Below are 13,264 nucleotides of genomic sequence, written 5' to 3' on the forward strand. Positions count from 1 at the left end.
GTTTTTTTTTTTTATGGCGGGGGCCGGCGGGGCAGGGCCCTGAGGGCGGCGGGGCCTGTGGCGGGCGGGCGGAGCGGAGCCTGCGCGGCGCTGACGGAAGCGGCCCCGGCGGATGCTGGCGCTGCGCGGCCCAGCTGAGGCCGAGGGGGCCGGGGGGCAGCGCCGGGAGGGCTCGGCCCTGAGGTAACGGGGCCGGGGGGGAGTTGAGGGGGGCTGAGGGGACCGGGAGGGGACTGAGGGGGTCGGGGGGGAGCTGAGGGGGTCGGGGGAGGCCTCGTTTGGAGCCGCTGGGGGGTGCGGAGGGGGCGCTGCCTGAGGGGGCTTCGGTGTAAAGGCGGAGCTCTGAGGTGCGTGCCTCGCGGGGTCTGCTTCTGGCTGTCTTTAGATAATCTTTAAAAAAAAAATAAGATGGAGATTTTGGTATAAATAGGCAGCTGAAAACCTCGTAAATTTTTCAGCAATCCGCACCCGCAGCGCTGCTGGCTGAGGGGACAGCTTGCACCCAGAGCTCCCTGTGAGAGGCACCACAGCGCGGCCTCTCGTCTTCCCCTCCCCTGCTTTTCCCCGCTTGTTTTCGAAGCCCCTCACCGTGTCGTTCTGCGCACCTAGCACCCTGTCGACATGGCTGATGACAACGAGGACCTGCAGGCCGACGAGGAGCTCCCGGCACCGGCTGAGGACAGCTTCGAGCAGCTGGAGAACGACAGCCCCGCGGAGCGCAGCGGGCATGTGGCCGTCACCGACGGGCGCTGCATGTACGTCTGGGGAGGCTACAAGGTAGGTGGCCATCACCCACAGGCACTGCACGTACGTCTGGGGAGGCTACAAGGTAGGTGGCCATCACCTACAGGCACTGCATTTATGTCTAGGGGGCTACAAGGTATGTGGCTGTCACCCACGGGTGCTGCCTGTACATCTGGGGGGCTACAAGGTACACCCCTGCTGCCTGTGGTGCTGATAATTGGCTCCCGTTAGTTTGGAAATCAATCTGTAAAATTATCCCTCCTCTGGAGAAAAAAAAAAACAAAGTTATTTAACAAATTAGAATATGGCATTTAAGAGGTTCGAGTTACTGAAATAATCATGAGCATTAAATACAGATCTCGGCACACAGATAACTTCTGTGGGATGCCAAGTGTCGTTTGGCTTCCTTAACTCGTGCCCCTGTTGGAAGAGGAGGAAATGCTGTCTGATTTGAAGTGTGCACCATGCAAAATGGTGCTTTTATGTCCACCATTATCAGCACAGCTGTGTGGTGCACGTTAACGAGCACGAGTTGGTTGTTTAGCATAAGAGGGGGGTGTAGAGCAAGTAGCACCAAGCTGTCCTACGGTTTTGACAGCAATGAAAATTATTTGACAGCGATTTCAGTAGATAAACTAGCTCAAGATAAAGCTTTTGGTGAGTTCTGCATTTTGTGGAAGGGATGGGGGATGTAAAAAGAAGACTTCGGCTCATTCGTGCACCCTGTCCTCTTTGGGATACAAACGGGAGGATTAGCTTCTATTTGTATCAGTGTCTGGCTCTGCTGGGAGTTTGTGTGGTCCCCAGCAGAAGCTAAAATGATTTAATACCTGCTCTTTGGGGCTGCTCTGCAGGTGAGGGGTACAGGACTACAGCAGGCATTGTTCCTGCAGATTAGACATCTGAGGGGTTTTAAACGTTCGCAGGAGTCTAATTCAAGCATCCTTCTTTTGCTTTTTCTTTCCTGAACTGTTCTGCAGAATGCCCAAGTTAGGGGATTTTATGACTTCTATCTGCCTAGAGATGAAATCTGGATCTACAACATGGAAACTGGAAGATGGTACAGTAAATAATTAACTTAATAATTTTTGCGTTGTGGGAAGAAAGAGAGAAGTTCTTAAATTGGTACAGAAACCATGCTGAGGGTCTGTGAACAGAGTGAATTTTCTGATCTCTTTATTCCCACATATCAAACTGTTACATAAATGTGTGCAGTGCTTCCAGGGTTGTTAGTTTTTGTTTGTTTCTTTTGTTTTGTTTTGTTTTTCTATGTGGAAAACAATTATGCTTTCACAGGGGTGAGATAGGTGAGGTGGGAGAGACAGCTCAGGCAGCCCATACAGGAAAATGTCATCAACAGCACAAAGTTTTTTTGGGATATCTGGTATAGGACATAACACCTGGAAATTGTACTTGTACCATTCACTGGGGAAGAGTGCATTGAGGGTACCGTATGTTTTTGTTTCTTGTTGGAGTTGTTTTTAAATATTGATGCTGCCAAAGAAGCTACTGTGTCTTCTTAGACCAGTAGGAACCTGGAAGTTGTGTGAAACCTGCGTGCCTGATGGTACAAGAGAAGGCAAAAGGGTGCTCCAATTCTGTTCCTAGCTGGGGCCTTGCTCTGTGAGACCTGGCCCCCTCAGTGCTTTGCAGAAAATGCAGCTTCAGCACTGCTTGCAGTCACCAGAGTGGTTGAGAAAAGCCTTGAGCAGGGGGTGGAAGCTTTTCTTTGTGTTCACAAGCATTTAAAAAAAAAAAAAGGTAGCAAAACAGAAAGCCTCAGTTTAGACAGGTGCAGCCTCTTTGCCTGGGGATCTTTCTGGGATATTGAACAAGAAAATCACTCCAAACTCCTGAACTGGGCAGACGGGATTCCTCCCCCAGAAAACACGTGTTAATTAAGGTGGCCTTTCCCCACGCCACCCCTTCATCAGACCTGCCTCGTGCTGTGAATTGTTAAAGTGCACGGGGCTGCAAAACTCCTAACTGAAGGGTCCGCAGGGACGTGTCGTAATGAGAAACGTACTGGTAGTGTTATAAAGTTCCACTGCAGAGAAAATTGTTGTTGTTTGGTTTGATCAGATGTAATATTTTAATTGTGCTTCTAGGAAGAAGAGTAAAACAGAAGGAGATGTTCCCCCTTCCATGTCTGGAAGTTGTGCGGTGTGTGTAGACAGAGTGGTGTACCTGTTCGGAGGACATCACGCGCGGGGCAACACCAACAAGGTCAGTGGTTTCATAAACTCTTCCTCACAGAGAAGTTTCTGGTCGTTAGCTTTGGTCCCATTTCGTAGGAGAGAGAGGTGGACTTCTCAGTTAATTAATTCCCATCCAAAACAAGGAATGGATCATAACAAATCACAAAAGCATTTTCTTCTGAATCACTGGACAGGTTGAATCCTGTTTCAGAGCTTAAATGTCAGTAACCAGAGATGCTGAACATGCATCTAATCACCGTGCCCTCCATGGCTTCTGCAGGATAATATTTTCACCTCCTGGAAGCAGATAACCAGCTTTCTCATGCTGTCAGCAGCTTCCTCAGATGCGAGCTAATTGAAGCCATGTTCCTTTTGTGCTTGCCAGAGAGATTTTGACTAACAAAATACGGTGCTTAGCACTTGAATTATTTTTTTTTTCCGTGCAAGTGATCGGCTGGCACGCTTTTATCAGCCTAGTTTTTAGTTTCGCTGCAACAGGTCAGCTAACCTGAAGTTTGGAAAACAAGTTAGCCTTCAGCTCTGCATCATTTCACATGGTGGTTGCACCCCTGTTGCTTTCCACCACCAAAGGAGCACCGTGACCTGTTTGGGTGGCGGTTGCTCTAGAGCAGCTCACCCCATAAATTGTATTGCAGTGGTGCTTGTGAGTTTGTTTCCTCTGAAACCTGGGAATTTCCAGAGGTCACTGAAACAGTATCAGCAGGTGATTTGTAAATGCTTTGAAATGTTACTCACTCTTCTCTGGAGTACCTGAAAATATTTTGATGTTCCGAAAGTGGGGTTTAAAGTAAATGGTTTCGGTCTCACTCTTAAATATAAACTGAAAGTAACCTGAAAGTAACCTGCTGCAATACTTGTAAACAGGCTGAACCAAACTAAATTTATGAAGTGTGAGTTGCTTCCTTCCTGCTGGGGGTATTCTGACACTTCAGGCAGTGTTTATGTGTGCACCATGTAAAATCACACAACACACAGAGAAGGGATGAGGCCATAAAAACATTTATTTTTGATTTATTTTTTTAAATTCTGAGACAATTGCTATATTATGCACACCTTCATTTTATCCTGGTTCAGCTTCTGGATGGTGCCACTCAATGTTAATGGTCCTGTGACTTTTGTAAAAGAAAGTTTGGGGCTTAAGTCTGTAAAAAGACAAGGATCCATAAAAAGATCCTTATTTTGTTCCAAACGTTGTCAGTACTCTGTGCAGCTAGGAATAGAACTTTTGTAGTGTTTCTGTACCAATACATGCTAATTAAAAGTAATTATTTTAACATCAGTCAGACTTAAGCTTTAAGCTAACCGTGTGGGTAAAAAACAATCTTTTTATTTTCTACAGTTCTACATGTTAAATTCCAGATCCACGGACAAAGTGCTGCAGTGGGTCAGAGTAGAGTGTCAGGGGGTCCCCCCTTCATCAAAGGACAAACTTGGCGTTTGGGTTTACAAAAACAAGTAAGGCTCCAGCAACGAAGTCAGCGCAGCTGTCCTTGCGTGTGTGTGTGCTTTAATCACTCTTAGCCTTGTCATTGTTGTGTCTTTTTGTTTAAACAAGGGCTGCAGAAAGATTTCTTGCCTGCAGCACATACGTGCTCCAGGAAGATGCTGGATTTGTTCCCCAGCCAGCCTTTTAAAGCTGCTCTGTCCTTTAACTGTTGATAAATGGAAAACCTCACTCCCAGTTTGGCTATGTGTAAGCTGCAAAGTATCTGGGTGAGTCACGATCCGAACTGTGGGCTCCTGACAGGCAAATCTTCCACGGTGCATTCTCAGTACATCCCTGCTTCCTCGTAGCAGCGTTGTTCCCCTTGGCAATTGCATCTGGGTTTATTCTCCCAGAAGCCTGCTGTAGGATTCCTGTTACATACAGAAGGCAAACTTTTGGCCATGTCTTGTGGGGCAGCTTGTTCCTGATAGTCCAGGAGCAAGAAGCCGTGTTAATCAAAAGCCACATGTGACTCTCAGCGCCGCACAAGCTCCATGCTGCGTGTTTTGTGCTGGTTGCGCAAAACCAGAATGCATGGGATGATCTGCTGGCGATGTTATCCGACCTAATGTGCTGGAGTGGTGTCCCTGAGATGCCTTTTGGCATCGCAAACTTTGGAAAAGATGAGGAGGACAAGGAGGAGGTGTCGGAGCCAGATGAGCTGACACGCAGAGCGTTGCCTTGCAGCCTCCCCCTGCTCAGTGCCGTGCTAGTCCCTGCAGGGAGCTGCGGGATGAGATTGCTGCGGCCTCCTGGCGCTGGGGGGCAGGCTGAGGAATGCCCCTGCTGTGGTGGCTTCCCCCTTCCACCAGTGCCCTGCACCCGGTGCTCAGCAGGCTGGGGGCAGAAAGGGTTTGTCTGGGGGCAGGCAGGAGCTTTTGGCTCTCTCCTTGGGCTCAGGGCTGGCTTCTCGGGGGCTTTCCAGCTTCCGGAGAGCAGGACCCAAAAATGAGCAGGTGACAGCTCACATGGCCAGACCCGTGCCCTGCAGGAGGGCTGGAAGGGCTGCTCCCCACGGGGCAGGGCTCTGCAGGCTGTGAGCAGGCTCGTGGTGCTGCTGGGGCTGAGCTCTGCTGCGAGCAGGCAGTGGTTGGGGCTTCTACTTCTTGTTTTCAGCTGGCAGGGCTCGGAGGCTCAGCATCACGTCGTGCCGGGGCTCTGCAGGCTTTTACTTGCAACCTTTGCAGACCCAAACGTAACGTAAATCACACTTAGAAGATGACAGGAAAGGAAGAGCAGCTGCAGGGGTGCTCCCAGGAGCTACTCTTCGGGCTTTGAAACAAAACAGGAGTGCAACGAGCAGTGTCTTGTCCCAGGAACCCGAAACCCTCGCAGGCAGCTCCAGTGGCTGTGGGTGCATTGTGCCTCGCGTGGCCGCCCTGCCCTGCCCAGCCCAGCACATGCAGGCAGCACAATCCCATCCCCGTGCTTCTTCCAGGAGTGTCTGTGAGCATTTTGGGGCCAGGGAGAGTGAGCTGCAGGCTTGGGAAGGGTGGGGGCAGGACCCTTCAGGAGCAGACCCCGTAGCTGCCCCGTGGGAGCCCCGGTAACAAAGGCTGGAGCACAGTGAGCAGGCAGCGGGCCTGGCAGCTTCACAGTTGGAACCAGAGCCAAATTTGGAAGCCTGGAGCCTGGAAAACACCTACAGAGGGATTTACCGGGGGTGGTAGGGCCGATGAGGCAAGAAACAGGGCCCACACCTGGAAAACTTGCACTGTTGACATATTGGAAGCAATGAAGTCAAAGGGGCTTCCCTGGTTTCCCTGCCTTCTGTTTGAGCCCAGCCTTTACAGGGCTTTACTTGCTAGCACCAAATGGGGTAATATTTCTAACAGACCTTGTGGCTTGTTTTCTTTCAGGCTAATATTTTTTGGAGGCTATGGCTATTTTCCTGAAGGGAAGCAACGAGGAACTTTTGAATTTGATGAAACCTCTTTTTGGGTAAGTTAACTTCTCCCACCTTTGTGCAATTCCCGTTTAACCTCTAGTATTTCATTAGTGCTTATTAAATCTCGCTTCTTATTAAATATTATTCATTATTTTTAAAGAATTCAGGTCTTCCAAGAGGGTGGAATGACCACGTGCATGTTCTGGACACTGAAACTTTTACCTGGAGCCAGCCTATAACGACGGTAATTACTCTTACACCGCTTGTTTTAAGTTACAGCTCTGTGTGCCATTTCTCTTCTCGTTTCCCCTGAAAATACACATGGCTCTGCTGGGCCAGGGTTCACTGATTTAACTTGGTTTAATTAGAAGAGGTTGCTGATAAAAGCGGCCTCGCTGCGGGGCGTTAGCAGAAGCTGTCCCAGCCCTGGTGGCTGTGTGCTGCAGATGTCCCAGTGCCTGCTGTGTGCTCAGCTAACCCACAGGACAAAGCAAGCTTACCCGGTCGTATCCTGCCCGCTGCGGGGTCCCACCTCCAGCTGCCACCTCCCAGGCATTATTTTAGAAGATGTGGTTAACTGTACCCAAGCGAGAAGCATGTAAATTCACCCAATTTTTTTTTTTTTAATTTTATTTTTTCACTTTCCTGCTGCGCCCTGCAGCCTGGTTTATAGGTCGCCAGCCTTTAACTGCCAAGCGAGCAGTCCTCTGGTGCTCCGTGATCCTGCCTCCTTCAGGGTATATAAACCAGTCCCCGAGTGTCAGGAGTTCAAGAGTTCCTTCTTTGTGGAAGGGCTCCCTGAAATGCCTGGTGCTGGCTGGCGGGAGGACACGAGAGGCGCCTCGCGGGGTCACGAGATGGGGCGCTGGAACAAGGGGACTGTGTGGAGCTGATCTGCTCGCTCTGCTGCTGTGAAGTTTGTTTTCACCTTGGATGATTCCTGATCTGCTGCCTGGGAGCCGCTGTGTAGCTGTGGCTGGTGCTCTGCCTCCCCTCCTGAGACAGGCGGCCTGCCTGATCCAGCCCTGGGAGGAAACCAGGAGCTAAAGCTTAGGGCTCTGTGACCTGGGCTCTGCTCCCTTCTCACGCTTCCCGAGCAAGCTGTCTTAATCCCCCGCACCTTGCTTATTTGCCAGCAAAGTGTGGCTGTTAACTTCTCTCCTCTGCATGGGTTCTGGGCGGTGTCAGCTGTGTTTGCAGCCTTCCTACAAGCTGTTTGTGGGAAAGGACTGCTAAGAGAAGGGTTTAAAACACTGTCAGTAGGACTTTCTTGGAAACATCCACGAAAAATAAAAGCTCCCTGCTTGCCTGCTCAGTGGCATTCCTGAGACCACTTAAACCAAATTTAAGTAATTTGTTTCACAGAATCACAGAATGGGTCAGTTTGGAAAAGGCCTTCATGGATCACCAAATCCAATGATCAACCTGACCTCCCGAGTCCCACCACTAAGCCCTGTCCCTCAGCATCTCTTAAATACCTCCGGGGTGGGGACCCAGACTGGGCAGCCCGTTCTCTTCATGCTTGGTGAAGAAATTCTGCCTCAAGTCCAGTCCAAACCTTCACTAGCCCAACTTGGCACAGTTACTGAATGCTTGTTTACATTATTTACCTGATCCTCTCCTCTCCAAAAACAAGAAACTTGCCTTTTGTTTTGCTTTTTCTTTAATTATTATTTTTTTTTTTGCTCTTCATTATTTTTCCCGTTGGGTTGCTTTCTTTCATGCTTCAGTAGCGCTGTTCTCCTGGGGAGCTGAGGAAAACAAAATGTCTGCTTCCCTGTCATCCTCGCCGCAGTGTGACAGTTCGGTGCGTTCCGCTTGGGTGCTGGATCACGGGCAAAGCAAAACACGGTTATTGCAAACAGACCCCGTGTGAAGTGTCCCAGGAGGACTCAGGAACAGGCAGTTGGAGTGATGCTGCTACAGAATTGGAAGAAATCAAATTAGAGTTAAATAACTCCTTGCTCACATTACTGAAGAATTGCCTTGTCTTAGTGCAGAAGGATCTCAATTATGTCAGAAGAATAATTTACCCAAAAAAACTGATTCATTGTATCCCTGATTCATTGTATCACTGCCTTGTTTAGAGTCTGAGGTCCTCTGTGACTGTCTGAGCCCTCTTCTAAAAGTAAAATTTGTACTTTGAGGCATAAAAAGAAAAAAATATTTTTTTAATGAGTATTCTGATCTTCCAGCCAGCAAAAAAAGCAAGTTTCTAAATGCAAAATGACCTGCTGGATGTTTTTTCACTCCCTGTTCCTTGTTGACCTTAAGTCTGACTGTAGTTCAGCCTCTCACCTCCTTGGGTGGCTGACGTGTGGGAAACTCTCTGTCTGTGTGTGAGCTCCTCCCTTCCCTTGACCCGCTGCAGGTTTCTATTGCGATGACATCGCCTTTCTTTTGTTACTGTACCAAATGTAACCTCCTTCTTTCACTTTTTCTGCCCCCAGGGGAAAACTCCGTCCCCACGAGCAGCCCATGCCTGTGCTACAGTTGGAAACAGAGGCTTCGTGTTCGGTGGCAGATACAGAGTAAGTCCCAGCACGATTTACCAGTGCGCTGCTGCAGCACAGATGGAGAATTTCAACCTCGGTCTGCTTTATTGTAGGAGTCCCGAATGAACGACCTTTACTACCTGAACTTGGATACGTGGGAGTGGAATGAAATGTAGGTACTAAAGCTCGAGTTCTTTTATAAAGCAATATGAAGACGTCATTTTTATCTCCTTCTAATCAATCCAATGAAACTTAGCGAACGCCACTGTGGGTAAACTCAAGTGGAGCTGAGCCTCCTGACTTTGCTGTCAGCAGTTTCCAAGTACTGATAGGAGCAAAACTCTTTTACCGTGTCTAAAGCAATAAACTCGCTGGTGGGTCATGAACTGTGCACAGTATGAAGTTGCATAGCTCAAATACCTGAAAAACAATGAACAGGAAAGAAGAGCAGCCTTTTATCGTAGCCCTTCTGTAATTTATGGTGCTTTTATTGCAATACAGAATCACGCAAGGCATTTGCCCGGTCGGCCGATCCTGGCATTCTTTAACACCAATTTCCTCAGATCATCTCTTTCTCTTTGGAGGATTCACCACAGACAAGCAGCCATTAAGTAAGTCATTCCAGAAGGATTTTGTGTTGTCTTTGTGTTCTTGAATAGTTATGCACAGGCCTGAGTTATTGCCTAGTCACCGTAAATTCTTTTCACATTCCTTCCACGTACTTGTGATCCGGCTCCTTATGGTCACCAGCTCAACTGGCAGAGTAGGAGTCGCTGCGTGTGTTGAGACTCTGCTATTTGTGGCACTTCGGCTGCTCTAAAAATGTGTCTAATGCAAATTGCAATTAGTAAGAGCTTTACAGTTCTCCATCTTTCCCTCCTGACTTCACTCCTATAAACCACTGTTAAACTCCTGTTTTCAGATAGCCAACCCAAAATTTTGCAGGGTTTTACCTGAAAAACTTAATTTAAGAACAAAAATAGACTGTGTTATACCAAAGCACATGTTTACTGCAGCAAACGTGAGAGACCTGATATAATACTGCTTGTATTTGGGGTTCTGCTTGTTTCCAGGTGATGCTTGGATTTATTGTATCAGCAAGAATGAGTGGGTGCAGTTTGAGCATAACTATTCTGAAAAACCAAGGTACGATACACACTTTCTTGGGAACGAACACAAAAAAAAAGTGAGGAAGCTTTTCACTTGGGCTGTGAGAGAGAGGATTCACATCCCTCCTCACAGCACTCGGCTGTCTTAACCATACAACACCTCGTAGCAGCAGTTCCTGCCCCAGGAACGCTGATGTGCTGAATCTGTGCACACAATGGGAGATTAACACCACTGTACGAGTGGTGCGGGAGGCAGCGTGTAGCTCAGAGCCCTGTGAAACAGCCAGAAACATGGGGATTTGGGGCTTGGTGTGCTCTGGCTGAGCTCTGAGCACCAGCACAAGAGCTGAGCAGCACCCGTGTGCTCCTGCTGGGCCACCAAGCACGCGCTGCTTTGCGCGTCCTCGCTGTGGCTGGCCCTGTGCACACCCAGAATGTTTTTGTCTTCCGTAAAGACCTGCTGGGCAAATTAGAGGTGATGACCAGCAATTTAAAAGCATCAAAGCTACCGTGATGCATGCGTGTGGCATCAAAACCACCCGTGTCAAGTTAATGTGCTCCCTCTTGTCTGGGGAAATACTTTGGTTTGAGGTTAAATGACCTGGAGCAGTGGCACTTCCCGCTCAGCCCCACTGAGCATAAACTGAGCTGCTCGGCTCTGCAGCGCGGTGGCGGAAAGGCAGCCTGGCAGCTGCTACCTCCACGTACAAACCCCAAACAGTACAAATCCCAAACACGGGCTTTGGGGTGGGGCTGGGTTTTTGTGTAACGCAGCGCTGTCTTGTTGGCAGGTTGTGGCACACCGCCTGTGCGAGCGAGGAGGGAGAGGTGATCGTCTTTGGGGGCTGTGCCAACAACCTACTTGCCCATTCGAAAGCCGTAAGTTTATGTCGAGCTTTTTCCCTTCCTGTGCAGCCCGGCCCTTCCTGCAGGAGCTGTGATTTCTCAGCGCTCCCGCAGGTTTGAAATGCTCACAGGCAGCAGTGCAAAGTACCGAGGCCTGGCAGAGGTGCATAAACAAAGCTCTGAGGGGAAATGTTTTGCTGCTTTTCTAGAAAACATCGTTATTCAAACAAACCATGACTGGCTGTCCCTCAGGCTTGTGTTTCACTTGGAGCCTGTTCTTATCCCCTGGCTGTTTCTTCAGCTTTGCCCTGTGCCTCTCACCAGGATGTTTTCAGGGAGGGCTGCTGAGAACGGGCTGGACATTGAGGGGCTCTCCAGCTGGAACAGGGGAGCGCTGGGGGCTGTAAAATCCCCCCTGGCTGGAAGGGGCACAGCAGCACCTTCTGGTGGCAGGAGCCGTGGGCAGCAGGTGGCAAACAGGAGCGGTGCAATTCGTGGTGCTCCGTGCCACGGGGTGCAGGCAGGATGGGAGCAGACGTGGAATCATTTAACAACATGCCCCCGTTCCCCTTCAGCTCTTCGTATAAAATGGCCCTTGGGCTGGTTTTTAACCCAGCTGTAGTTCCCTGAGTGCTGATAACCACAGGCGCTGTAGGATTTGGTGAGCAAGTTCATCATCAGCTTGTCTGCTGCCTCTGTGGCTTACATGAACTCTTGCTGTTTGCCGGGGCTCCTTTGTGCACGAGCCTTGGCTTTTTTGGCTCCTGCTGTAATAATGTGAATCCACATCGTCAAACTGCTCCTCTCTCCCTCCAGGCTCACAGTAATGAAATTCTCGTGTTTTCGCTACAGCCAAGATCTCTTGTAAGGTAAGAAGGCAAGGCTTAAATGTTAAACGGTTCTGTCCCCTTCTAAACAAACAGTGCAGGCCTAGTGCCAGAGCTGGTTCTTAGGGTGCTAAAATACTTGAAAACATTTCTTCATCTAAAGATGAAACCACAGCAGGCAAGTATGAGGCTAGAGTGAGATTCAGGTGTATGCATTTGGTGCTGAAGATGAGAACAAGCCCTAACTCACTAGCTGTAAATAATTAGCTTAGTTTGCAGGCCTTGTTCAAATCCACGTTAACAACAGCTGCCTATTCCTTCTCCCCAAGGCTGTGCCTCGAAGCAGTCATTTGCTTTAAGGAGATGTTGGCCAGCTCCTGGAATTGCCTCCCCAAGCACTTGCTGCACAGCGTCAATCAGCGGTTTGGAAGCAACAACACCTCAGGCTCCTAAGCCCTCTGCACTGGCAGTGCGTGGATGAGCAATCCTGAGCTGTAGTAACTGTACCGAGTGTGGCAAGCGTTAACCCTGTATAGATGACGTAGCTGTCCTGTAGGTAGCTGCTTCCCGCCTTTAAGTTGCATGTGAATGGCCTAGAGAGAACCTATTTTTGTGTAAAGATGTTTGCAATAAATGTATTTAATGCAAGTGGAGGTGTATCCTGTGCTTAAGCTTCAGCTAGTTCTGGGTTTGGCCACCTTGAAGTGTTTGTGAGGGCCAGCCCCAAGCAGGGAGAGGAGGTGTGCATGCGTAGGGATAGTTTTGGGGCTGTGCAGGCAGTGCAGAGGCACACCACGGCCGTGGAAGGGGAGCGTGGCTTTAGTCTAGGCTGAGGAGTGCCGTGATGGGCGAGGCCCGTTTTAGTCTACAGCATTAGGAAAGTGCTTAACATACTTTTTGCCACAACCAGTCAAGGTCAGAGCAACAGGATTTGAGAATTGTACGTTATCGGAGTTGGTAAACTGTTGTAAACCTTCAGATGTTAAAGCACCACTACTCTGCTTGTTCCTAGTTTGTTTTTTGAAACTCTTTTATGTCGTGGAACTTCAATTGTGAACCTTAGGTAGCAGATATTCTGCCCTGAGAAGTGTAACTAAAAAGTGCTTGAGCCTGTTGTCAGCTGTGTCAGTAACCCGTGGAGCTCACCTGCAGCCGGCCCAGCCCGAGCCCCCACAGACTGCAGCAGGGTGCAGGGCCGCTGCGAGCAGCTGTGCGAGCTCAGTGCCTGCCGCTGGCAGCTCGGCAGCCCCAGCAGGGGACAGCTGGGCCAAGGAGCAGGCTGTGCTGCTGTGGGGAAGGGGTTAAATCATGTTTAAGCTGTCCTCAAAAAAAAATATATAAATCAATAAACAACTGACTTCTAGAACAAACAATTCCTGTACTGGAGTTCTGTGCTGATTTCTTGTGTAAGCTTTAGCTGCAGCTTCAGGAAGCGCTGAGGGCGGTGCAGACAAGCACCAAGATGCACTTTGAGAGCTTTGGGGGCTGCTGATACAGCAAACGCAGCGTTGTTTTGACCCAGGCTTCAGCTCTTCCCTGTGTGCTGCTCTCCTACGGGGGTGAGAATTACACAGCAGGGAGCAGGGAAATGGCTACAGCTGGAACTGGGCTTCTTATCTCCTGGCAGCTGAGGGTATGTTAGGCAAAAAA

General features: G+C 49.3%; 1 protein-coding gene across 1 annotated transcript; it reads left to right on the forward strand.

The window, feature by feature from the left end:
* Window positions 1–83: 83 nt before the first annotated feature.
* On the forward strand, window positions 84–13,062 carry KLHDC2 (kelch domain containing 2). The gene is made up of 14 exons (XM_082760431.1): window positions 84–183; window positions 610–777; window positions 1,725–1,804; window positions 2,853–2,970; window positions 4,303–4,418; window positions 6,309–6,390; window positions 6,498–6,581; window positions 8,788–8,868; window positions 8,946–9,004; window positions 9,334–9,443; window positions 9,906–9,978; window positions 10,733–10,820; window positions 11,604–11,656; window positions 11,944–13,062. The coding sequence occupies exons 2-14, from the start codon at window positions 622–624 to the stop codon at window positions 12,065–12,067; spliced, it is 1,224 nt and encodes a 407-aa protein (XP_082616557.1). The 5' UTR covers window positions 84–183; window positions 610–621; the 3' UTR covers window positions 12,068–13,062.
* The last annotated feature ends 202 nt before the right edge of the window (window positions 13,063–13,264 follow it).

This window comes from Aythya marila (genome assembly GCF_965140915.1).
Source record: "Aythya marila genome assembly, chromosome: 5".
In the NCBI taxonomy this organism is placed as follows: Eukaryota; Metazoa; Chordata; class Aves; order Anseriformes; family Anatidae; genus Aythya; species Aythya marila.